The sequence below is a fragment of the Neovison vison genome, chromosome 5 (genome assembly GCF_020171115.1).
Source record: "Neovison vison isolate M4711 chromosome 5, ASM_NN_V1, whole genome shotgun sequence".
NCBI lineage: Eukaryota > Metazoa > Chordata > Mammalia > Carnivora > Mustelidae > Neogale > Neogale vison.
In genome coordinates, this window is record NC_058095.1 from 38,812,046 (window position 1) to 38,838,064 (window position 26,019).

Sequence of the window (26,019 nt, forward strand, 5' to 3'; positions counted from 1 at the left end):
TAAAAGTAACAGCCCAGAACTTGAATCCTTGTAACAAATTTATTTTACTATAGCTGTTTAAAAAGCCAGTCTGCCTTTTCTGAAGGGGCAGTTTATAGGGGCAAGTTAAGTCTTTGACTCAAGTGAACATCACCTGTAATATCCACCTGATGCCACCAGGGTGTCCCATGGTGCTGTCTTTGATCGCTGTCTTAGCCGGATTGCTGGGGACTGTTTTGAAGCAGGAGTTCATTTAGTCTCAGTAGAGGAAGCCCAGAGGCCAGCATCAGAGCTGCCGTTGCCATCCTTTAACCACTGCTAGTCAGGCTGGCCTCTACAGGGCAACAGGGCCTGACTAGCAACTCTCAACTAGGCAACAGTCCCACAAATGACAGTAGCATAGAAAAGACCCTGTGGATGGGTATTTGTCTATATGCATTTGTTCTAGTAGCTGAGTATACACTTACACAAATGTGTACTAGTAAAATAGATCCATGACACTGAAATTCTTAACCACTCTAGGTAGAGGAATTAAAAAAAAAAAAATGTGGTAACTTCCCACTTTACAGTAAAAATCTGCATTATACTTAGTCTTGAGTGTACAACCTCTTAGGCGTGAGTTTCCATACTCAGCAATCCTGCATGATAATCTTTGGTGTCAAAACTGTCACTTTACGTGGGAACTAAAGAGGTGAAGTCTCCTACTTAGTATTAAAAGAGCGCAATACCCTCTTAAAATATTTTTTTTTTCCAGCTCTCTTTAAGCATTTTATACAAATGTTTAACTAGTCTATAATTGTCAAGTTTTGATTACTGGAAGAGATCCTTAAAGTATCCCCAGTGACAAGTACAGCTCCAGGCATTTAATATAGGTGCTCAATAAATACTTGTATACTGAAATAGCGAAGCCTCTGTAATAGTTACAGGACAGTTATACACATGAGCCATTTCTCTAAGGAAGGGAGTCTACATTAGGAATAGGGAGGTCTTTGATTTGTCTTTAAAGTGATTAGAATTCATTATGAACTGGGGAAGTAGTCCTTGCAGTATTCTGGATGGCATTTAAAGATCTAAGATACGTTATTCTGGGTTGGAATAGCCTGACCAACTTTACCCATGACAACATAAAAGACTGGGTGTTCACCAGGGCTTAGAGCCACCAAGACAAATTTAACTAAATTTGAGTAGTTATTAATGGGAGATGTTAGATTGGAGGTGCCCTTTTCCCTTTCTGCTCCCTTCCTACCCAGATGTGTTTCCCTCCCCAAATACCATGGTTTTCAGGAAATGATTGGAATAAATCCTAAACCTGCCTTTAGTAGTGCAGCGTCCTTTTCAGTTTCCTTATCTCTTTAGTGAGAGGGCTAATCACAGATTATACTTCCAACTTAGACCCTTCCATGTGCTTTGCTTAAATGATTAGAGTAACTATCAGCGCTAAGTTAAATCTATGAAACATACAGGGGCTTCCTCAACCTTCATGAGATTTGCTGAGTACTATGTAGGAGACTGGATGCATTACTGTAGGAATAAAGGTTATCAGGTCCAATGCAGATGGTTTCAATGTCTCTGTGAAGCATCACTAGGACTTTTTGCATCCCGTATTATGAATCCAGTTCTAATAGATTGGTCTGAAGATGCTCTTCTGTATATAAAGAGTAATTATACTATGCCTTTCCTATCTAAAGTCCAAACTACTAAAAGAGATAATGTGTACATTAAATTGCCTGTTTCGGGGATTACTTTATACCTGATGCTCAGGAAGCATTTTCACTTGGTTGGATTGATGTCTTGCCATCTGCTCTCCTGAGTCTTCACTGCTGAATGATAGGGGGGAGAAAGTGAAAGGAAAGGGGCAGTGGGAGAGGAAGCTGGAAAAATAAGAGGAAACAGCTGGGATCTGAAAGGGGGCTACTTATGTAAGATCAGTAAACAAAAAGCAGAGGACAGGGTTAGGCTTTGGGGGTAGAGGGCTAATTTACTTCTGTCAACTAGTTGAAGAGAGCCTTGTATGCTTTGCTTAAAAGACTAAAGTCACATCAGAAGAAAAATCTAGATTCTCTGAATCTGACCCATCTTCCCTGTTTACCATAGTAAGTTGTTCATCAAGTCAAAATTGGCACTGTCCTCTAGGAGTTCTGGTCTTCGTTCTTCAATTCTAGCAAAGAGCTTCCTGTCGCTGCTCAGGCAGTCAAGATTGCAATGTTTCCAGTAGTGTTTGTGGATAGCTGGTAAGCTTGATGTTTTATTCACAGCTTACAGGGTAAATGCTGAGTACAGCTGTTGTCTCTATGTTGAGCTTTAATAAACAGCTTGCCAGGTTCCTGCACCTGCTTTTATGCCTGGACCCAATGACTGAAATTTAGGCAGTGTCTAGTTCAGAGACTTCTCAGGGTCAAAACACATCTTTAGAAAGTTTGTTTTTTGTTTTAATTTGACAGAGAGAGATCACAGGTAGGCAGAGAGAAGGGGGGGGGAGCAGGCTCCCTGCTGAGCAGAGAGCCCGATGTGGGGCTCTATCCCAGGACCCTGAGATCATGACCTGAGCTGAAGGCAGAGGCTTTAACCCACTGAGCCACCCAGGTGCCCCCAAAACACATCTTTAAAGGAGTGAATTCCCTCCCCTGGAGCTGTAGCCAGATTTTATGTGGTTCTGGCCTTCTGTTGCCATCTTTCAGCATTGCTTTCTGGAGCAGAGCAACCTTCCTAAAGCTTAGTCTAGCTAGTCCTGTGATGTCTTATCTGTGTCTTCGGTCATCACTGCTCACTTCCCACACACACAGAACATAATGCATCAGTTCCTCAACACGTGTTTCATTATTCCCTGTTCCCTTTCTTACCAGGAATGGAGGGATCCTTAGCAGAACATCAGATTGGCCTGATGAGGCTTTTTCTTACTTCTAGGTCCATGAAAGGGAGAGGAAGGACTAATGACTCAGAAAGAGGAAATCATAAAGTCTGCATGTACTAATATGCTAACTCTTTGGAGATTTGAGAGAGAAATCTTACCTGAACTCTGGACTACCTCTAAATCTGGTGTGAAGAATTTACTAAAGAGGTGAATCTGTTGTTTGGGTAAATATTCACTTGCCCCTACTCTTCACAACATTTGGGGGTGCTAATAAGTAGTAATCTTTGCAAGTGAATAGTTTTTCTGGTAATGCAGATGGGTAGCACAATGCTCTTTGGTGTCCTTACATCCTCCTTTCAACTAGAGGAATGTGCTTGGGGTGGAGACTAAAGCCACTGAAAAATTTATCTCTGTACCAGAGTAATTGTTCACATAAGGATTTAATTTCTGTTTTTGAATATTAGCATGATGTTGTAACTGAACTAAGCTTTTACTTTGGTTCAGGCCCACCAAGTTTGTGTGACTTGTTAGGTATCAACTTTTTTTTCAAGCTTAGCCATTACCCTGAGCTTGGGGCATCTGAGGGCAGGGAGGAACAGGTGGCCAAAGGAGAAATGTTGGTGCCTGAGAGTATGTTTTCCAGTTGTATTGAATTTCTTACTTGGTGTATTTTTGACCTGTCTTAGTTTCTTTCCTTCTTGTATCCTGTGCTATTTTGCTTGCTATTTGTTAGATGTCCTCTGTCAGCCATTCAGGATTTGTAAAATGGAAGTTAGTATTTCTACTCAAATGCTTTGTGGAAGGAGCTGATAGATTTAGCCTTGATTTCTGTAGCTTCTTCCTAGAAGAGTTAAAGTGATAAATGTGTTTGCTTGGCTTTGGACTTGTTTTTGGCATCTTGGGTATGTGACCCTTCTTAGAAACAGTTTTTTGGGGTGCCTAGGTGGCTCAGTTGGTTGAGCCTACTTGAAAGAAAAGTACAGAGAGAAAGAAAAAAAGAAGAGGAAGCAAAGAAAAAAGACCAGTGTTTTAGAACCCTCAACTACCATTTGAACTAAATGTCTACTGGGAAAATAGGTAGATTTGCTTCCTATACTTTCGTTCTCTGTGACTCTAGCCATCAAGGAATTCAAATAGGTATTCAGAAAAAATAATTCTCCATTGTTGCCCTTTCCCCACCTTACCAGTTAAAGCAGAAATAACTAGTGATGACACTTTAGGTGGTAGAATTGAAACACAAACCCAGCATCTGATCACATGGGCCACACGCAATTGGTTTAAGCCCTTCGTGTGGTTATGAAGTCGGGGTGGACTGCAGTGGGGAGGGGAGATTACTTCTGCTTTCTTCCCAGAAGCTCCACTGGTTGGTGGTGTTTTTGTTTTGATTGTGGGGATGGGGGTGTTCCCTTTGGTAAAATGTGTTTCCTTTCCTCCTCGATTGCATTGAGGCTGCTAATGAAGGGTAACATTTCTCTCAGGTCACTGTTTTTTTTCAGTATTTGCATATATTGCTTTCTTGGTTTTTACTGGTAGATTTGTTCATTGTCAGTTCTAGCTTTTTTGCATTAAGAATTAGTCCATTAACTTGCCAGATTTGAAGCCTCTTCTAACTTCTTTGAAGTAGATCTTCCCTGCTGAAAGTTTTGGATTTGATTTGTTTTCAGTTTGTTGAGGAGTCTTACTTGGGCACAGGTAATTGACAACAGTAGAGATGTTTTCTTTTCCTAGGAATCCAAATCTAATTGTAATTCTTTTTTTTTTTTAATATTTTATTTATTTAACAGAGAGAGAGAGAGAGAGATCACAAGTAGGCAGAGAGAGAGGGGGGGAAAAGCAGGCTCCCCGCTGAGCAGAGAGCCTGATGAAGGGCTGGATCCCTGGACCCTGAGGTCATGACCTGAGCCGAAGGCAGAGGCTTAATCCATTGAGCGATCCAGGCGCCCCTTAATTGTAATTCTTAATGTACTCACAGATTTTAAAATCCTCTCCAAAATAGGAAGGAAATATCCTGTTGCTTTCTAATGTTTGCTAAAACTTGCCTTTGACGAGCTGATCTTTTTTTAAAGTATTTAAGTAATCTCTGCACACATATGGGGCTTGAACTCACAACCCCAAGATTAAAAGTTACATGCGCCCCAACTGAGTCTGCCAGCACCCCTAGAAAAGCTGATCTTAACAGGCATCATCCTTTGTCTTGTGTTATTAGCCTTTTGGCCACTCACCTTAGGGCTCTTAGAGATAGGGGGGATACCTTGGTGGCTCAGTCAGTTGTTTGACTCTTGCTTTCTGCTCCACCATGGTCTCCAGGTCTTAGGATAGAGCCCCATCAGCTCCCTAGGATAGAGCCCCATCAGCTCCCTCCCTGCTCAGCAGGGAGTATGCTCAGTATTCTCCCTGTCCCTTCTCCGCCCCCTCCCCCAACACCAGGTGGGCGCCTGCACAGGATCACTCTAACTCTTAAAAAAAAAAAAGGGGGGGTGGGGTACAGAATGAGGCATGGTAAAACAAACAAACAAACCTTGTTACTTTGAAAGAGAAGAATAATTAACTGGCTCAGTTATGCACTGTTCCCAGCCCCAAAGTTAATCCAAACCAGTAAATAGCACCAATAAAAATATTTACCTAGCACTTGTTATATTACCAGAAATGTTCTAAGCATTTTATTACATTACTCATTTAATTCACAAGTCACCCCTGTGAGATAGGTACTTACTTTGTCCTCATTTTCCAGATGAGGAAATGAGACCCTGAAAGGTTAAGTGCCAGGTTATTCAAGCTGGGGCAGAGGAGATGGGCAAGAGGAAACTGAACAAGATTGGGAGGGGATCTGTGTTTTATTGGGGTGGATATAGGCACACTTTTTTAAAAAATTAGGCACCATATTTTCAGTTATATCCAGAGGTGACACCATTGATTCAACCACTGAAAGTTTTTCACAGTAATCAGGACACCATTGATTTAACCACTGAAAGTTGTTTACAATAATCAGGATGAATTTACTGTCTTTAGACATCCCTTGTCTTTTGACTGGGTCGCAGTATGGTCTATGGAAGCGGCTTGAGGAGGGGCCCATTATTCGTAGTTGAAAATATTGTCTGTCCTAAGGGTAGAAATGCCCCTTCTAAGGATGGAGCCTTTGATCTTAACTGATTTCATTATACTCCTCAAAACATTTGGAGCTGATTGTTTTTGAGTAATTGCTCCAAACTTTTGGATATTTTCCCACTGGAAAGTATCCTAAGGTTTAAAATTTCATCTGAATTTTTAAAGTTATTAAAAAAATTTTTTAAGGGAGAGTTTGGGGAACGATCAGGAATTCTGGTTTCCTTTCATGGATAGAGATAAAATTAGCCATTTTCCTCAAGAAAAGTGATACATCTGAATCCCAGCTCTTCAGTAATGAGAACTGGACTGTTTTCACTTGACCTCTACTTCCTGTTAGTGGGAAAAACCCCACTCCAGAGGTACTGGGAGAAAGATTGCTGGAGAAGGGTTTCTAGATCCCAGAATAAGAAGTTCAAGAGAGTCCAGCAATATTGTCAGCAGGATAATGGTCTTCATGAGTACTAGTTTTCATTATCCTTAAGCTTCATTTTCAACACAGTTTGAAAGGCTGCAAAGTAGGAGAAGCTAAACTGGGGAGAAAGAAAACTTAGTAGTTGAATTATATAGACCTTTGAAGTGAATGTGTGTGCAAGAAGCAGAAACTTGGATTCCCTGAATGAAAATGAAAGAACAGGCAGTGTCCAAGTTCAGAACAAAGGTTTTCATTTACCTATTTAGTTCCTTACATAAACATCTTAGATCACTCCTTATCTTGCATGTGCCTATAAACCTGAAACATTTTTTCTTCCCAAAAGAGGAATGGACATTTTTATAGGAGACCTAGGACTAGCAGCTTAGCTGAGGGATGTGTAAGAAACTGTTCATCATTTTCTGTCCCCTCCTGTCTTAGGCTGACCTGGTCCTTGATGTGCTGCCTGCTTCTGCTACTGATCCATACTGCAGAACTTCTCATTCATCCCCAAGGCCTCCAAGCAATGTCCAATAGGGAATCGACTCTAAAAGGAACCAGACCAACGTTTCCAGCCCCTTCATTCTGGTGACTGAGGGAAGGAAGCAGTGGGAGGGGTTATACATGTGTAGTGGATGTGAGGGAAACACAGACTGTCAAATTACTCTATCTCTTTAGTTTCTTTCTCAAATAGAATTCTGCAACCGTATTATTTCTATTGTGTAAGTATAGGGGAAGTTGAAGATGGTGACCTTGATTAGAATGTGTCTGAGGGGAATAAATGGAGTGTATGAGATAAGAGACAGTTGGTTATGAAAGACGTTGAAGTCTTGAAATAATGTGACCATCTGAGGAATTTTTTTTAAACCGGAGTTTATAAAAATATCACTGATACAGCCTGCCCCCTCATTTCCCGCCACAGGAGACTTCTTGGACTGGAGACACTTGTTTAATAATAGCTTGTCTCCGATATTCCCAGTAGCTACCTCTCTGTGAGGAAAGGATAGCAAACGTTAAGGACATCATCACACAAAGTTCCAGTAGCAGTGACGCCTACACGGAAGACTTGGAACTGCAAACAGAGGCTGGGGTCACCTCAGTGACATCTGACGCCGTCCAACCACAAGTTCGAATTTTGTTTTGTGGGGTGAGGAAGCAGACTGTACTAAAGGACTAAAATTATTTCTTGTCTGTACTTTCTCACTTTTGTTTTTATTTTTTAATTTTTTTGGCGGGAAGAGAGGGAAGTTCGGGTAAAAATTTCATATCCTATCTGGAGTTAAGGGGAGGATGGGAAAGCTCAGCCCTTCACCCAAGAATAAGCCAGTAATGACATCTCAACGCGTGGGAAGTGTTTCCCTCAGCTGGGAGGATCTGAGGCTGCACCCCAGTGGGATTCCTTGCTAGAGTTGGAAGGCCACTCAGAGGCAGACGCATATTGTAGCAGGCGGAGGGTTTAGCTGGCTGGGGATGAAGTATCAGAGGGGAGGGACATTCGAAGTCCTAGGGGCTTCCCCCAATTTAGAGGCGCGGGCTGTGCTATGCATATGGGACTGAGAAGCCGGGTGACCGCCGTGGCCTGTGCTTTCCGCTGAGGGTCTGACAAGCACGCGACGCTGCTGGGCATCAGCGTTTGAGTCCCGGGAGACCGCCCAGCCGTGCCCAGCGAGACCGCGCCAGACCCTGGCGTCCTCCATCTTCTCTCCTGCGCTCCCCCTGCTCCAGCTGCCTGAGCCGCGGACCGCAGCACCACACACCCCCGCGGGGGGGGACGCCGCGCCCCATCCCCGCCCCCGGCCCCACCCCAGCCCCCCCGCGGGGGCCCTGACCCCATCGCCGGCGGGCACTGGCTGAGCTCCGAGGCGGCGAGCCTGCGGCGCGGACGCCCAGAGGGGGTCCGGGCGGCTGGGGGCGGCGGCGGCCGGGTCGGGGCTCCCCCCCCGCCCGCGCTCGCCGCGGCGGTGGTGCGTCCCGGAGGTTACCGGAAGTGGCCGCGCTCGGCGCTGCCATGTTGAGGAGCCGCCGCTGCCGCTGCCGCCGCCGCCGCCGCCGCCGCTTTGTTGTCGCCTCCTCCGGCTGAGGAGGCTCCCCGAGCGGGGGGAGTGGGGAGGAGGGGGGTCGGCCGCCGCAGCCATGGAGGCCAACTGGACCGCGTTCCTGTTCCAGGTACTGGGGGCCCCCCCGGGGGGGCACGGGGGGGACAGGGGGGCCGGGCCCCGGGCTGGCGGGCGGGCGGGCGCTCCTCCTCCCCTCCCTCCCGGCTCCGCTCTCCGGCCCGGCCTTAATCCCCCTTTGTTTTTCCGCCCGCCCGCCCCGGCGGAGCGGGGCTGCTGAGGTGAAAGGAGGCGGCCTCTCGGGGTGCGGGGGAGAGAGCAGGCCTCGGGGTGAACCCCGGGCCCCCCTTAGCACACTCACGCACACGCACACACCCTTCCCTCCCGCCCTGAAGGGGAAGGGAGGAGGCCGGTCGCTGTCACCACCCGCGGCCCAGAGAAAGGAGGGCGCCGGGCCGCTGGATAGCGCGGGCCGCTTGGCCACAGCGCGCCCGGCCCCGGCCCGCATCGTGGGGTGAGGGGGGCTCTCTAGGTCCTACTCTGGGACGCCCCCCCACACAGACGCACTTCATCTGTCTTTCGCTCGCTCTCCTTCCTTTTCACCTCCCTCTCTTTTTGTGTGTGTGTGTGTGTGTGTGTGTGTGTGTGTGTGTTGACTTTCTGACCCCCCCATCCCTGCGAATAGCGGGTATCCCTGGGTTCCCCGCCACTCCCCCTTCCCGCCGCCCCCCCTTTTGTGTTTACCCTGTTGGGGGTGTTGTGAGTATCCCCTCCCCAAACTTTTTCACTGGATTTGCGTTTTTTCTCTCGCAAGCCTTTGCCGAGCCTTGGCAGCTGACACCCTCTCCCTCTGTCCAGCTCTCCCGCCGTCCCATTCAGCCCGGGGAATCCCCTAGCCGGGCCGGGGCGGGGGGAGCGGTGGGGGCCGGGACTCCGGGAGGCCGACCTTCTCCCGGAGCGCTTTTCCTTCTCGTCCCACCTCGAACGTTTCCTCCAACCAAGTGGGGGAGACGGAAAGTGGAGAGAGCAAACAAAGTCGGCTTACAAAGCCCCCAGATGAGTCATTCGTTGGGGTGTTGGTCTACACTTTCTGCAAGAAACTTGAAAGTGGCTGTAGCCGATACGTTGGCAGTCCTCTTGCCCGCCCATTTTAGGTGGGGGACCCCTGTCGGGAAGACCGAGGCTGGAACTTATTTTTTGCTTGCTTCATTTCTGTTTGCAAACGAAGCACTTAGTGGGCAGCAGTGATGAGCTCACGGGGAAACTTCAGAACCGGAGGAGGTTAGGAAGCTTGTCACTTTAAATGCGTTCTTCCCGCCTCTCTGGGTTATTTTCCTTCTTTGAATAACTCCGTGAAATCCCAGACGCGTTGCTTGGGCGCTTGAGACCTTTTGAAACTAACCTGGAATGGATGCAGAATTTTCAGAAAATCCTCGCAGCCACTGGACTCATCTCAGTGGACTTAATATAGGGAATTGGACAATTCAACCGTTACCTATTGTGTAGAACTGGTTTATTGCCTTAAAACCTATTTTCTTTCAAATGTGAGTAATTTGATTTTTAAGTAGCTAGTTGAAATATATTCTGGCTTCTTAAAATTGAAGATGTGCAAAATTATGGAACTCACAAACTTTTTTTTCTCATTCTGATCTGGTATTGTTTTATCATACTTTAAGTCAACTTAAAAATGCATTTGGAAAAGGTATGTTATGTAACTAGATTGGCATCCAGATTGGTGTTAAAGGTGGCAAATGCCCTCTGTAGAAAAAGCTTTCAGATAGTCATTTAAATATGGGATTAATGGGCTACCTAAGTGATTTTCATGTGAGGAATGATTTAGACTTACCATGTTATAACCTGCTGTCCGTAAACTTCATGGAGATGGGGGGGGAAAAAGGGATTGTTCTTTATGCAAGGAAAAACCTATAGGTAATTTTTGGAAAGCTAGTTGAACAATCTTTTGGAATACTTTTGTTCTTTTTCTGGATAAGACAAATGCCAAGCATTTATTGATCAACATGTTAATTAGATTTTATATTATTTAATTTTTTTCAGCAATTAAAATCTTTTTTTCCACCTGATGGAGAAGTGTGAAAGCTAATATTTGATCCTGGGCTTGGCAATGTGTGCAGTGAAAATTGTTGGAAAAATAATTTAGAGCCGAGGACAGTTGAATGGGTAAAGAGACTATTTCAGTCTTTTCTATGGCAAGGTATGAATAGACTTACTCAGTTTCAGTTTTAAGTAATTTTTACTGGGGAAATGGGAGAGTTAAACTCTCTTGTCTGTTTCCTAGAGTTTACTATTGAATTTCTATTTTCAAACAATTTAATACCTGCTTGCTTTCCAGATAACCTGGTGGAAAGTGAAAGCCATAACTGTAAGATGTTTGATGGATGCTTCTCCTAACAGGACATTCAAGATATGACTCACTGATGCTAATTTGTTTCAGTACAAAATTTTTTGCCCTCTGGCACTGGAGATTTCATGGTGCTATATCCTACTACCCTGGGTGATGAAATAACATTTCTGTTTTGTTTTTTTGCCAACCCCAGAAAAAGGAAAGCTTGGGCAGGGTTAAAAAAAAAAAAGCCTTAAAGTTGAAAGAGATGGGAGATAAAATAAAAGCTTTGGTTTGATGATACTAGTCAAATAAAAGTCTACCCAGAAGTTTTTTTGTTTTTGTTTTTTTTGATCATTTAACTGAAGGCAGGCCATGGTTGTTGTTTTACTCTGTCTCTCCCTCAGAGAACAAGTTGGGAAAACCCAGTTCCCCTCTTAGAAGGCTTCATGTAGAAGTGTGGGGATCCTAGGAATCCTCAGAGAGTGATTCCCGTAGTGGTCGAGGCATTCTACAGCATTTCACCCAAGAAGCAGGGACCTGGTGTGACCCTCGTGTGAGAGTGAGCTTCAGCAATGGTGTAAAAATACTTTATGTTGCCACAGACATCTGAATTGGTAAAATGGCAGTAAGTGCTTTTAGTACTCCATCGAACTAATGGTTATTTAGAACTGAAAAATGCCTCTAAACACTATAAGTCTGAACTTTGTCCAGAAGATTTGCATTCCCTATTATCTGATCTGTTAGCCTTTGAAATTGTATATCTTGAGCTATCTTCAGCTATTAACTGTTTGTATACTGTATGGAAACTTGGGTATCCCAGAGCCAGGTTAGAAAGGGGTTAAGATTTACATCCAAATTCTATAAAGTTTCCACTAATGTCTTGTGGGCAGACTCATTTACAGGAGCTCCATAAATTAAATTAAAAGTGGACTATATTCTGTTTAATCTGTAAGTCCAGAAAGATACTCACAATTTGTATGAGTACTTCCAGGACCCAAAGGGGGATTCAGCCAAAATTATTAAATTGGAACTGGTGACTTTGAATACCACACCTCCTAATGATTTGGGGGAGACTTGATTCCAGGCTTAGCTGTTGTGGCCATCAAGTAAATGTGGAGCTATGTGGTCGATATTCTTATCCATTAGGGTAGAAGAAGCTCTGTGTGAATGTGTGTGTCTGTCTCCTTGTTTTCTTCCTCTTAATCAAGTTAACTGTAGGACTTGTGATTATAGAGTGAGAAGGCTAAGTAAGTGACTAGAGTGTCTTAAGATGATGGGATGGTCTCCTCCTAGGATGTCGTGTGCTTAAAATATTGGGAACTCTTACCTGTAGGTGCATGTATCCTTTTAGGATTACAAAACTCAAGCACAGGGGCTTGGGCTCACTGTCAAAAAAGTTTCAAAAATAACGTTGGTAAAGTTCAACGTATCAGGAAAAACTATTTCAGGAATTTTTTTCCATCATTTCCTAAATGTTTATCAGGATGGAGAATTTTAAAAGAATCAAAACCAAGAGAGTAATGATTCGTAAATACCAAGAACCTGATCCATGATGAAATTTTGGTGTCAGTGCAGCTAAAGAAAATTTCCAGACGGCGTCCACTTCTGGAGTGGAGAAGCACATTATAACAGCAAATGTCTAATACTTTAATGAAACATATAAATTCTGGAAGAAGATGAAAATGAAAGGAATTTTAATTATTTAGTTTGTTTTCTCTTGCTAGTCTGTCTTGGAGAGTTTTAGGGTTTGAACAACTAGCGATGTTAAAGGATACAGATTTTTAGTGTAAGATTAAATGAACTGAGATATAGCTGACAGGTGTTTTGCTGTAGGCTACCTTCACAGATGCCTTCCAGGCTGATTAATAGCAGGTTTCATTTCCATCAAATCTTTCAGTAGAACAGCTAAGTGAAAACTTTAAAAAGTAAACATAACAAATAGGGCATATATTCAGAGAGCTAAGTTCCTTTTATCACTTAGGAACAGCCTCCTTCCTCAGTCACTGATTTTCTGATGGAAAGGGGAGAGACAGTGCCTTTCTTTTCCTAGGTAAAATAGACAAATAGATGATTCTGTGTATGTGTGCGCGTGTGTAGTGTATGCATTACTGCAGTAAGGTACTGGTAAATACTTAAGTCTGGAATGTAATTTTTCTGACAAGTTATTTAAACTTGGTTTCAGCACTGACAGACTAAGGCAAACTGATGTCATCAGCTGGTATGTCCCTCATGAACCAGGATGGTGTGTAGTCAGCTGTTTGAAAGCAAGATCACTGTCAGCAACTTAGTCATAAAAGTTTTGTGTCTGCACAGTGATTTTAATGCTTTGTATTGGGAGCTCTGAGGGTAACTAGATGGTTGCTGGGTTTCTGCTGCCGGGAGTAGCTTATGGGCTCTTTGATTGTTTCTTCTGGTCTCTGTTGTCTGGAGCATGTTGAATGTTGGAGGCCATTGTGCGAGGCTGAGTTTCTGAAGTGTAAATGTTTGGTTTTAGGCCCATGAAGCCTCCCATCACCAACAGCAGGCAGCACCGAACAGCTTGCTGCCCCTCCTGAGCTCTGCTGTGGAGCCCCCTGATCAGAAACCATTGCTTCCAATACCAATAACTCAGAAACCTCAAGCAGCGCCAGAAACATTAAAGGATGCCATTGGGATTAAAAAAGAGAAACCCAAAACTTCATTTGTGTGCACTTACTGCAGTAAAGCTTTCAGGGACAGCTATCACCTGAGGCGCCACGAGTCCTGCCACACAGGGATCAAGTTGGTGTCCCGGTCAAAGAAAACCCCCACCACGGTGGTTCCCCTCATCTCCACCATCGCTGGGGACAGCAGCAGAACTTCGTTGGTCTCAACCATTGCTGGCATCTTATCAACAGTCACTACATCTTCCTCGGGCACCAACCCCAGCAGCAGTGCCAGCACCACAGCTATGCCTGTGACCCAGTCTGTCAAGAAACCCAGTAAGCCTGTCAAGAAGAACCATGCTTGTGAGATGTGCGGGAAGGCCTTCCGAGATGTGTACCACCTCAATCGGCACAAGCTCTCCCATTCGGACGAAAAGCCCTTCGAGTGTCCTGTTTGTAATCAGCGCTTCAAGAGGAAGGACCGGATGACTTACCATGTGAGGTCTCATGAAGGAGGCATCACCAAACCCTATACTTGCAGTGTTTGTGGGAAAGGCTTCTCGAGGTACTGCATTTTGCTTTGCTTTTTTTTTTTTCCCTGTGAAGTATCAGTGAACTTCAGTTTTGTCTCTTTGTGACCTAGAAGGTTTATGTGAGAATAGCTGTGGGCAGGCCTGTGTTATTAGAGGAGATTGATGATGGATAAAGTATTACACTTCCAGGTCTAATTCCAGTTTGGTGTGGTTGACAAGTGGTGACATAGTGATTAGCTTAGTATTTCAATTAAGAAGTGCCTTGGTGGACTCAGGCCTTCATTTTGGCACATCTGTACTTCTTACCACTGCAAATCACTAGTTTTGCAGACATGAGGTTCACCGTGCAAATCAAAGAAACTTATTTCCTAGAAGTTGGGATGACCTTGGATACTCTTAGTGTAATTTTTAGGAGGACATTTTTCCATTTTTCTGTGGTTACTAACATTTCACTAATTTTCATATTTAAAGACTTTTAAATAAAAGTTTATATAGTAGTGGCTGTCTCTGGGAAGTGTTAGGACTACAACTTTGGGTATTTTATAATTTAAAGAACCAAGGCCTAACATGATTTGATGTTGACTAGGAGAGAAAAATTAACAGGTAAAGGATTAAGACTTTTGTTTATGGTAAGAGAGGTAAGGAGGCTTGCACTGGGGGGAGGGGGAGTTGGTAATTCTACCTTTCTTTAAAATGCCCTCCACCCAAAGCTGCCAAGCATGTAAACATCACCGTGAGTAGCATTTCTCAATGTGTGTTCCATTACATCTTCTGTTGAAACTCTCTCTTTCACAGGCCTGACCACTTAAGCTGTCACGTAAAACATGTCCATTCAACAGAAAGACCCTTCAAATGCCAAGTAAGAGTTAAAATGACTTATCCTTAGTGTAGCACTTAATGCACATTATCCAGAAGGTCTGAGCCAATCAAATCTCACCGTTCTTGAATAGTCTTAAAAATCACTGACTTGAGTAAATGTGGTCCATTTGAATTCTGGTTTTATACAATATAAATGACAGCTTCTATTTCTGTGAGGCAAAAGCATTTAAAAATGTAAATGTGTTGTTTTTGTTAAGCTACATTTTCCTTTCCTTAGGCAATAGTATTTATCGTTACAAGAAAAAAAATGTAGTCTTGCAAAGGTCATTATGTATTTGAAATGAATAAATGAATGAAATGCTTTAAATTATTTTCTGGGTTGATGATTTTAACTGTAATAGAAGAAAATAGGAATTTTCTCCCAAATGTTATCACTTATTGGATGTTTGCCTGCCAAATTGGAACGTTTTCTAGTTGTTTAAAAATCTGTTGATTTTATTTAACCTAAGTTATGATAATGAAAAGGTTAAGAATCTTGCTAAATCCAATGACTTTTTTAGACATCAGTAATTTTAGTTTATTGTTGGAAGTCTTTCTGTGCTCCTTTCAGTTAAATGTGTTAATGACTGCCTTTATTAAGTAAGTGATTTGAATCCTAAGAAAAATCCAATCTGAGGAAGGAAGCTAGTGTCATTTGAGCAAGTGCCTGCTATGTGTGAGGCTTTCGGCCAGACTCTTAGTCCCACCGATAATTTTGGGAGGTAGGTATTTTTATCCTCACGTTACAGATGAAGAAACAAATTCAGATAGGTCAATTTACTCAGTGTTACACTGTTTTATGAATCAAGGAACTGGATTTAAATCCAGGTTTAACTAACTCTGCTACTCACATCTTTTCAGTACTCTCTGTTGATATTTTTTCTTCCCCCAAAATCTAAAGGTCTAAAATTCACCAAATGTTTTGTTATGATTATGATTCTAGGTAACACATGCAATTAAAATTCAACTAACTCAGTCTGCTTGCGGACATGGATAGGGTAATGGCTAGAATATAACGTACTTTAAAATGAGTAGAACAGGATAGTCTATATTTAAAAAAAGTTTTCCTCCCTCATGCAGACGTGCACTGCTGCCTTTGCCACCAAAGACAGACTGCGGACTCACATGGTGCGCCACGAAGGCAAGGTATCGTGTAACATCTGTGGGAAGCTTCTGAGTGCAGCGTACATCACCAGCCACTTAAAGACACATGGGCAGAGCCAAAGTATCAACTGTAATACATGTAAACAAGGCATCAGTAAAAGTAGGTGACACTTCAGATTGTATTTCTGTTGCATTTGAGATTGATGAAATCTGGATGTTTCTATAATACATTGAAGTTATTTTCACTATGCTCTCAGCACTGTATTCATGTTCGTCTTTCATGTTTTCTCCTGTCGTTAAAGCGTGTAAACACATGTCAGTGGAGACTATATACTGGTGTTGGGAATACACCTCACCAGCGTGGATACAAACAGCATTGACAAGCCCTCCACTAATTTTGCTTTCAGTCCTGTGCTTGTCTGCTAATAACACCCATGTTAAAAGAGCAGAATTTCCCTGTAGCTATTTTTCAACGTTTCTCTTCTTCTGTGAGTTTGAATAAAAAGCTCTAGTGTTTTAGAATTGTGGCAGCAGAAGCCACACTAGCAAGCTGTAGCTGCTGGAAGGCAATATTCATTGTTTTTATTTAATTTTAGGAAGATTCTCAAGCAGTGGTGTCTCCTAACTCCTGTTGGAGTTAATAACATGCCCTTAATAACCTTAAAGATGAAAGCAGCATCATTTAGTTTGCTTTTCAAACCCAAATCTGTAGCGTTGGGATATCATGTCCATATTTACCTTAAATTCAGAATTGAAGATAAACTATTTCAGGGACTTGTGGATAAAATTCAGTACTCACATTTACCCAGGCTTGTCTTTGAGATTGTCCTAACCACCAGAAGAAAGTCTATTCCTAATTCTGTATCCTATTATATATGTACCTTATGCAGCAGAAACATCATATTCTCAGAACAGGTGGCCAGGAGTGGGAAAGAAAGGTTAATGTGTTTTAATCTCATCCATTTTTGCTTCTTTGTAAGTACATTGGGTTTATTATCTAGCATGTCATACTTTGTTAACTTTACAAAACTTTACTTTTAGTGTACATTGTTGTGGCCAAGTGACCAACTTTATTAGCTATTTTGATGAGCATTAATTAGTCTGTACTGATTTTACCGAAGTTCCATTCTGAAAGACACTTGCTTTTTAATATAGCAGAGAATTCTTTTCTCTTTTATATTGGTTTTCCCCAGCTCTCTTGATTTTTCTTTTATTAATTTATCTATTTTGACCAGTATAGACAGAAGCAGCAAAAGAAGATGCTCTGTAGTAAAAACTGTCAGGACAAATGATAAAGGGCAGAGAAGCATGAGGAGCCAAAGAACCTAAGTTACAGATTATGAAAAAAATGGCTGCACTTTTTCAAGGTAAATGTAGTATTTGCGGTTTGTCTTTTGAGTAGCGTGCATGAGCGAAGAGACCAGCAGCCAGAAGCAGCAGCAGCAGCAACAGCAGCAACAGCAGCAGCAGCATGTGACCAGCTGGCCAGGGAAGCAGGTGGAGACACTGAGACTATGGGAAGAAGCTGTCAAGGCAAGAAAGAAAGGTAAGATGAGGTGGCCCGTGCTCACAGGATGGCTAGAGCATGTGCTCATTTAGCGTGTCCCAGGGTCTAAGTGAGGCAGCCACAGCTTAGGGAATCTGTCTTCATGGAAACCTGGAAACACTATGTTGGCAACAAAGCTGCTAGCTTCCGGATAAGTCTTTTTACTTTAAAAATTAAATCCTTAGTACTTCTTTTCATGTTCTTTTGATTTTCTTTTTGTTACAAATTTGGAGCCAGATTTGGTCTTTCCCTGTTTGTTCAGAGTTCCATTTTTAGTCAACTTCCATGCATTATGGGCCCCTCTTTTTCCGTTCTGAAACACTCCCACTTTTGGGGGTGGCTGAAATATGCTTAGGGTACATAGTTTATTTTCTTACAACTTTGCTACTTTCTGCTCTTCAGTGTTCTTCCTGCATTGTATTATTTATTACATGTTTCTGGTTTTATGATGCTGATATCTTTTCTCTTCCTTTCTCCCTTAATCTCATTCAGTCTGTCACTGGGGCTTGCATTAGTTTAACATGTATGTACTTAAACTGTTAGAGACTTTACTGTAATTGTTACTAAAATTGAGAATGGTTTACTTTGCTCTCATATATTTTGTAAAGAATCTGTTGGAGTATCCATTTTCATTTCAGCTTTTTCACTTAATACTTAGAGCTTTGGCCTCTGGCCTATTGTGCAGGCGTTTCAAATTAGTCATTTTGTCAGTGCACCATCAGCCATGGGAGGGATTCCTAAATTCCTTCTTCCTTCCTGACCTCTGCCATGTCTTACTGTTTTATTTTAAATTCATAAGGAATCCTCTGCCTGAAGGCTTCTCTGTAATTCCTTTGCTGTGTAGTTTCTTCCCTCCTTTGCTTTCATGTAGTATGGCTGTTCCCTTCCACAAATTCCTTCTAAACACCCTGTACTTGGATAAAGATAAAAGGACTACTTTAAATATTAAAGTAAATATTTCATACATCTACTGGCATTGCAGCCAGATAGGTCTCCTACCCTTCCTTAGAGCCTCCTTGGTCCTCTCTTTCAAATGAAGATTTGTCATTATTTAATAAAATACTTTATCATTAGGGGAAGAGGTGGCGGCGGGACAGGTGGGCAGGAAAATGTATATATGCTATGGCAACCGCATAGTGGGTGAGAACGAGTTACGGAGGATGTTTTCCTTGAGAAAGAGTAAGAGTAAAATTATTTAAGTCCTGGAAGAAGATGATGTTGGACTGAAAGGAAAAAATGCAGGATGGGGAGCGGGGGTGGTGATGGCACATGAGAGAGTGAAAGCCCTTCTTTGGTGTAAACAAGAATACCCTTAGCAGTTGTTATCACCTCAAAAGTGAGTTGGTTTTCTCTTTCTTCCTGTACTCATCTATTTCATGTTGTGTTTCATTTTGCTTGTACAATAAGACTCAGTTGTTTAGCTCATCTTCTGACCTCCATGAAACAAAATGCTATTGTATTCCCATTTGTAGCATGAATCTCTCTGGAAACGACCACTGATGTTAGAAACTTCTGTATTCGTGTTAGTAAAATGTCACATTTGGGGAGAGAGGAGACTTCTGCCCTGAAAACCTAAACTTGAATCAGCAGGTCTCTTTTTTAAAATAAGGTAACCTAAGTTCCCAAACCTGAGTGAAAATCAGATCGCCATCCTGGGAACTTTTTAAAACTACGCATTTCCAAAGTTCCATCTAATCTCACTATTGAATTTCCTGGGAAGCTTTTTTTTTTTTTTTTTTAAAAAAAAAAAAAGCTCCCTAGATAAATGATTTTGACCATCAGCCAGATTTGGGAATTCCTGACATAAGTATAGAGTTTGCCAGAGTTTCATCATATTGATCAAGGAAGAGCTGCTTATTGACTCCAGGGTTGATATTAGGTGATTTGACCCATATGTGTGGGATGTGTATAGACCTTTATCTTTAGTCTCAAATGTATTTCTCCATTTTGACAGCTAAATTACACACAACTAGCCCACTTGTCTGTCTTCTTACTGCTGTTTCCTCACACACCAGCAGGTGGTGCTGAATTTTGTTGAGGGGTGGGGTGGGGGGGTGTCACCTCTGAGGGAAGTTTTCTTTAAGAAGTGCCCAGGCTTTGCTGGGTTACAAGAACCAGGGTCCCCCAAGTCACTGTAGGGGCTTCTTGCTTGATTAGTCCTCCTTGGTATGGTTGGTGACTAGGCACTTTGTGCTCAGTGGGTGATTTGTCAGCGTCAGAAAGTAAGGAGAAATTGAAGCGGGGAGGAGAATATAAACCCACTGAGAGCTCTTTTGTCTTAACATAGTTAGGAAACCTAACCAGAAACAACAGGATTGTTAAAACGATTTTTTTTTAAAAGACTGAAACAGATACAAAAATAGCTTGTCAGTCACTTGTTTGTGTCAGTCAGGGATTTTTTTTTTTTTTTAAGATTTTATTTATTTATTTGACAGAGACAGATCACAAGTAGGCAGAGAGGCAGGCAAGGAGAGAGGAGGAAGCAGGCTCCCCGCAGAGCAGAGAGCCCGATGTGGGTCTCAATCCCAGGACCCTAGGATCATGACCTGAGCCGAATGCAGAGGCTTTAACCCACTGAGCCACCCAGGTGCCCAGGGATTTTTTTTTTTAAAGATTTTATTTATTTATTTGACACAGAGAGAGAGATCACAAGTAGGCAGAGAGGCAGGCAGAGAGAGGGGGAGAAGCAGGGACCCTGAGACCATGACCTGAGCTGAAGGCAGAGGCTTAACCCTCTGAGCCACCCAGGTGCCCCCAGTCAGGGATTTTTAAAACCTTAACAGAATGTAGCTTCACCTCTGAGACTTTAGAGTACATAGCATTGAGGACACACAACTCTCTCCACTAGTTACAGTTGCCCTACCAGAAGATTTTCCTGATTATCTGTTCTTGTGTGACCATCGGCCCAGCTCTTTGTAAACAAGCTCTTTCTCCTGGCCTGTCCTTGGTTGGCTCTGCTTGCATGAAGTGGTAGTGAGAATACTAAGCCCTGCTTGATATCTCTGCTCCCCAGAGTGCCTTGCAGAAATTAACTGGTCCTCCCAGCATCACTGTGAGGTAGGTAAGTAATCTAAATTTGAAACCAAAAGCGCCAGGCTAAACAAGGGCCTTGTGGGAGGTATAGGGTCAGAAAAGAGATTCACGCATCCCCAATCCTATGCTCAGAAAGAGCCTCCCTTCCTGTTGACTGATGGTAGAGAACTGTAATTTCATTCATTAAATGTTTGTCCTTTTTAATTAAAAAAATGTTGATTCAGAAGCTGTTTGTGAATTTTGTTCATTGTTTGGGGAGTCTAAAGGCCATTTTATCTTCTTATTTTAGAAGCTGCTAACCTGTGCCAAACCTCCACGGCTGCTACGACACCTGTGACTCTCACTACTCCATTCAATATCACGTCCTCTGTGTCGTCTGGGACGATGTCAAACCCAGTCACAGTGGCAGCTGCAATGAGCATGAGAAGTCCAGTCAATGTTTCAAGTGCAGTTAACATAACCAGCCCAATGAATATAGGGCACCCTGTAACTATAACCAGTCCATTATCCATGACCTCTCCTTTAACACTCACTACGCCAGTCAACCTTCCCACCCCTGTCACTGCTCCAGTGAATATAGCACACCCTGTCACCATCACGTCTCCCATGAACCTGCCCACACCTATGACATTAGCTGCCCCTCTCAATATAGCAATGAGGCCTGTAGAGAGCATGCCTTTCTTACCCCAAGCTTTGCCTACATCACCACCTTGGTAAACAGTATTATAAAATGAAAATATGGGTTAAAGTAAATATTTACCAGCAACTTACTTTTAGTTTATTAATGCAAAAAGTAAACCATGAAATTGGGAGATTTTATTACATTAGTTAATAATAGTGTAGTAGGATTTTTCTCCAATTTGGCTGGGATTGTTCAAAGTAGGGTGTGTATGTAACTTATCACTGGACCACTTTAGTTTAATCAGAAATTCCTTTTAGCTGACAGCATTGCTTAAACAAGATAGTAGTTGGCAAGGTAAAATGCCAGAATTAAAACCAATCATAAAAAAGTAAAACCCATTTCAAAATAAAAAACAGCATTACTGTTTCTAATCCCAAGAAATCATTTTATTCTAAACACTAGCAGAACTCTTCTCCCTATACAAGGTGGATGACTGATTTTAACCTGAAGTTCTGAGTCCACAGATAGAGAGCTAGTGTAGAATTGTCTGTGTTTATTGTTTTTATGAGTAAATACATGCAGTCATAATAAAATGCATTTCAGAGAATATGCATTTTACCTTTGGGAATATGTTAATTTCAGGCAGCATTCCCTATGGGAAAGGTGATACCAGCTCTGATATGCAAAGCATATGATAATTTATCATTCTAACTTCAACATATAATAGGGATTGTGACCTGATATTTGGAGATGTAAATATTGCTCAGCATATTAATCCTGATGGAATATAGCATTGTAGTTGACTTTTTAAAAAAAAATTAAAAAAAAAAAAAAACAAAATATACAAATTGTGTTTTGGTGAGAAAAGGCCTCAACTGACAGAGGAGAAGTCAAGGGTGTGGACAGGCAGACTCCTAACAAACAGAGGCCAGTGGGACTCCTATTCAGGAGCCAAGGAGTACTTGGAACAGTTAAAATATATTGCTTTAAATTGGAAGATGCTGGAGGCACTGGGATGTGATATGCCCCTCTCTCTCCCAATCAGAGCCTGTTGATGTTACAACAGGGAAAGATGTGTTAGTTGCTCACTAGAGTTTATGTCTTATATTAAATTGTATACAGTTTTTATTCTAACCACTAACTAGGTAGTATGCCCCTTCAGAACAAGCAGAGTGTATCTCTTTTAATTTCTTCTTCCGTTTCTTAATCAAGTATTGTGCAGATTTGTTCGACTTTGTAAATACGGACATCACTTTTTTTTCTTTGAGAAAACACTTATATCAGCTTTGTGGTGTTTTCAGGGAGACAGCTATCTGTACTCCCTGTAGAAACCCAGCAATGATTGTGCACGTTAAGACATGTGCTTTTTATTTCTTAGCAGGATGTTTTATCTCTGTACATAAAGTAGAAACCAAAAGTTAGGGAAACAGATACTCTTTACACCATCATGCCACACATTAATATTTTTAAAGCATTGTGTTTTTTTAAAAAAAAAAGTTACTAAAACCAAGATGCTGTGATTTTTTCTTAAGTTGCAATATGTTTTTGGTTTTGTTGGTTTTTTTTTTCTTTTTTAATCTTGCAGTTAAGAGAAGTGGAATTTAGTTGTATTAATCTTGCAGAATGTTTGCAGGACTGACTATCAAACTGGATGACTTCCGTTTATACCCCACTGTGTCAGTTCAAGCATCAAATACCTTACATCTGAGGCAGACTTCCTACATCAGGGACAGGTATCTGTGTGTCATTATACAAAACAGTTCGAGGGGGTTGAACTACATAGTAAAAAATAAAATAGTACTTAGTGTAAAATAATTTTATAAATGATCTTTTGTACTTTAGGACATTAAATTGTACAACTTTTGTATATATAAAAGCTTAGGAACTTTCTGTTTAGCAGGAAGGCAACACATTCCTACACTTTTAATGTATATGTTTGTTATAATGTCCATGTAAACATGCCCTATGTTTGTGCCTTTTAATTAGTTTGTCTCAATAAACAAAATGTAGAGAAAAATATGTAGCTATGACTTTGTTACAACTGTTCCTATTCACAGTACAAAGATGGTTTGTTTTTAATCTGTAGAGCATTATGTGTGGACTACTGGAAGGACTTGTGTAGGGAAGGCCCATGCATGGCCCTGCTGAGGCCTGGATTGGGGCGGTAGTGGCCACATTTGGAGGATGCCCACATTTTCTGGCATGCAGCCCCAGGACTGGGTTCTGGCTCTGCTTGTTGGGACCTGTCATCTCTCTGGCTGGGCTGGCAGTCACCATCCACCATGATTCAGACAGCCCAGGCTTCCTCCACAGTGGCCTAAGAAGCAGTCCTCAGTGGGGGCAGGTGTGGACCCTACCCCCAGGCTAGAGTGTGGTCGTCAGAACCCTGAAAGTATTAGTTCTTAAAAAAAAAAAAAAAAAAAAAAAAGATATATACTAGAAATGATTGTTTTATCAATTCATTGTATAATAAACAGGAGTGAAACTTCATTGTATGACTTCAGTTAAAATGCTATTTTGTATGCATTCTTTATTCACTTAAGAAGCTTGTCTGCAATAATAAAGCCACGTCGTGTCTTCTTTTGGGAGGGAGAGAGTTGGCAGGAAGGGGGTGGTGGCGGGCCACTGAGACGGGGGCCAAGTAGGTTGTGTGGTGAGATTCTCCCATGTCTTGGAACTGGAATTGAATTTTGATGCTGATGAACTGATTCAACCAAGTGTTGAAGGCACGACGGCCACCACGCTACGAAAAAGCAGAGTTTGTTTTCCCTTCTGGTTGTAACCTGGTTGAGAGCTTCCCGTTATCAGATTGGCAGCTAAACAGTTGTATTAGATAATCCTCAAATCTGACATCCAGCCTGTTACGCTCTAGGGCTCGCTGCTTGGCCTGCATTTGCCTTTTATTGTATACCCATTTCCCTCCTAAGGTGTGCTCCTAAATGAAGGTTTCTATGTAAGCAGATGATGATTTTTCCTGTCAATACCAGCACTGTATTACTAACATGCAAAATACTGCAGATTTATTTTGACAAATTAAAGTTAACCGGTCACAAATGTTATGATGGATTGCTTAATATCTCAGAAGCTTCACCAGTTCACTCTGATGGTAGAGAAATTTTTTAAAGCACTGCTGCTCCAGGTGTACCCATCGGTATGGGACTGGAGAAAGGGGGAGGGAGTACTGTCAGACTGCTTGGTACTGAGCTCCTACCGAGAAGGGAGGGTGGAAACATAATAGATTGACTTGCAGGAGATGTACTCCTGCTGGTCAGCTTGAGGAAAAGCCAGGAAGCCAGGCCTTGGGGTAGTGGCCACAGGCGTAGGCCCCTATTCTACCCAAAAGAAAAAAATCGGTTTAGAATGCTTCTCATGCTCTAGAACATGGGTTTCTTTACTTGTAAAGGGTTTTAGGCTGGGTCTCCTACCCATTTGTGTTCAGCTAGATTCATCAGATGTTCTTTGGGTACCAACCATGTGCCAGGCACTGTTGGGCAGTAAGAGGGGCCTGTAAAGGCGATTCAAGTGTGGTTGCTGCCTCCAAGGAGGCTGTTAAGAGAAACATTGTGAGTACTCAAGTGACAGCAGATTCAGATGAATCTGACACCTCATTTAGTGAAAAAGTCTTGGATACCTACATCTGTTTTATATAGAATTGAGTCTTCCCAAACTTCTGATAATTGCTTTAGTCTCTATTGACTCAGTGAAAACAGCTGGAGAAAAAGTGTTTCTTGTGTTGCTTTTGTCTGGAAACGGGAAGTGTTATTTCACTGAGTTGCTAGTTAATCCTTATAGCCCTAGCTGTCCAAGTCTCTGCTCTTTTCAAGGGGCCCTGCAGTTTGGTCCTCTCTAGAGAGACCTGGGTTCGGGGTGTAGAGGGGGTAGTGAAGGCTTTCCCTGAAGGGTCCTCGAGGATCCCTAGACAAAAAGTACCGTGTGTTCATGAGATGTAATCCCTTCCCCCACCCCCCAATAAATCTGGCCCTCAGTCCTGCACTCTTTCCATTTCCTCCTTAAAGAGTCTTATAGCCTGCATGAATGCCATTTGTTCCCATTTGAGCCTATAAATACCCCCCTCCCCTGGCAGGGCTGACCCTGGCAGATTACTGGATAATCTCTCCCTGGTTTTGTAAAAAATGGAGGTGGGGGCAGGTCAGTGTGGGATGGTTCCAGACCCAGTACTGATTGACTTTGTGCATTGATCTGGATTCTAGCTTCTCCTGGTTGCCCACTCTTGGTCAGTCAGACCCATTTAGTTCCCAGGGAGGGAATGGGGAGACAGTCAAAGGCTTTGCTTTGGGTTTTTGTGTAGTCTAGCCTAACCTGTCACGGGTTGGCTAGTTAGCTTTTCCTTTCTCCAAATGGGCACTTGACCCAGATCTTGGCCTTGGACCGTGAGGGTCAAGTATACTTCACTTTAAAAAACTGCTGTGTCATGGTAAGAGAAGGGATTTTTCACACTTCAGATTCTGTATCACCACTGGCTTGCATCATCATCTCAGAAATTATCTTCATCCTTGATTATCCTAAATTGACATCCCATCTCCTTTCCAATCCCTAAAGATCTGTTGGAAGAGTGCATAAAATAAGAATTTAAAATCACTATTCTTATTGGAATGAATTCTTTCTGAGTATGTAACTGCCAGCCATGCAGAAGGACTTCTCTGGAGTGTTTTTGTAAATTTATATTCTTTCTGGATTTTTCTCAAAGTGAGTTTCATCTGCATTTGCTGCATCAGCCCTGTTACCTGTATGTCATCTTCCTACACATATTTATAAAGAACCTAGAGCAAGAACTACCAGGCTAAAGATGGACATTTGAGACCAACATTGTGTTCTGCCAGTGAGCTATTCCTTTGGCATGACAAATGCAGAGGACAAGCAAACCAAGGGACAAACAAAGGGACATGCCCTCCAAGTGATTGGTCCATGAGCTCCGTCTGAAAGTCAGTGCCCAGGT

General features: G+C 42.4%; 1 protein-coding gene and 1 long non-coding RNA gene across 5 annotated transcripts; both read left to right on the forward strand.

Moving 5' to 3' along the window:
- The first annotated feature begins 2,552 nt into the window (after positions 1–2,552).
- Positions 2,553–7,539, forward strand: LOC122906538. Of its 2 annotated transcripts, none has more exons than XR_006384558.1 (2): positions 2,553–3,054; positions 6,786–7,539. It is a non-coding gene; the product is annotated as an uncharacterized LOC122906538 (long non-coding RNA). The 2 variants fall into 2 exon arrangements; XR_006384559.1 differs by having other exon boundaries at positions 2,553–3,037.
- An 852-nt stretch (positions 7,540–8,391) lies between these two features.
- On the forward strand, positions 8,392–24,116 carry VEZF1 (vascular endothelial zinc finger 1). 3 transcript variants are annotated; one of them, XM_044248604.1, is made up of 6 exons: positions 8,392–8,510; positions 13,237–13,931; positions 14,695–14,758; positions 15,820–16,021; positions 17,264–17,407; positions 20,730–24,116. In XM_044248604.1, exons 1-6 carry the CDS (start codon positions 8,478–8,480, stop codon positions 21,155–21,157), a joined length of 1,566 nt encoding a protein of 521 aa, XP_044104539.1. In that variant the 5' UTR covers positions 8,392–8,477; the 3' UTR covers positions 21,158–24,116. The 3 variants fall into 3 exon arrangements, with proteins under 3 accessions (XP_044104539.1, XP_044104540.1, XP_044104541.1); XM_044248605.1 differs by having other exon boundaries at positions 15,838–16,021; XM_044248606.1 differs by lacking the exon at positions 8,392–8,510 and adding an exon at positions 11,009–11,367.
- Positions 24,117–26,019: the final 1,903 nt, after the last annotated feature.

Coding starts and splice junctions, on each gene's coding strand:
- VEZF1 (XM_044248604.1), top strand. CDS start 8,478: ATGGAGGCCAACTGGACCGCGTTCCTGTTCCAG. Junction 8,511..13,236: donor GGACCGCGTTCCTGTTCCAG/GTACTGGGGGCC, acceptor GTTTGGTTTTAG/GCCCATGAAGCCTCCCATCA. Junction 14,759..15,819: donor AAAGACCCTTCAAATGCCAA/GTAAGAGTTAAA, acceptor ATTTAAAAAAAG/TTTTCCTCCCTCATGCAGAC.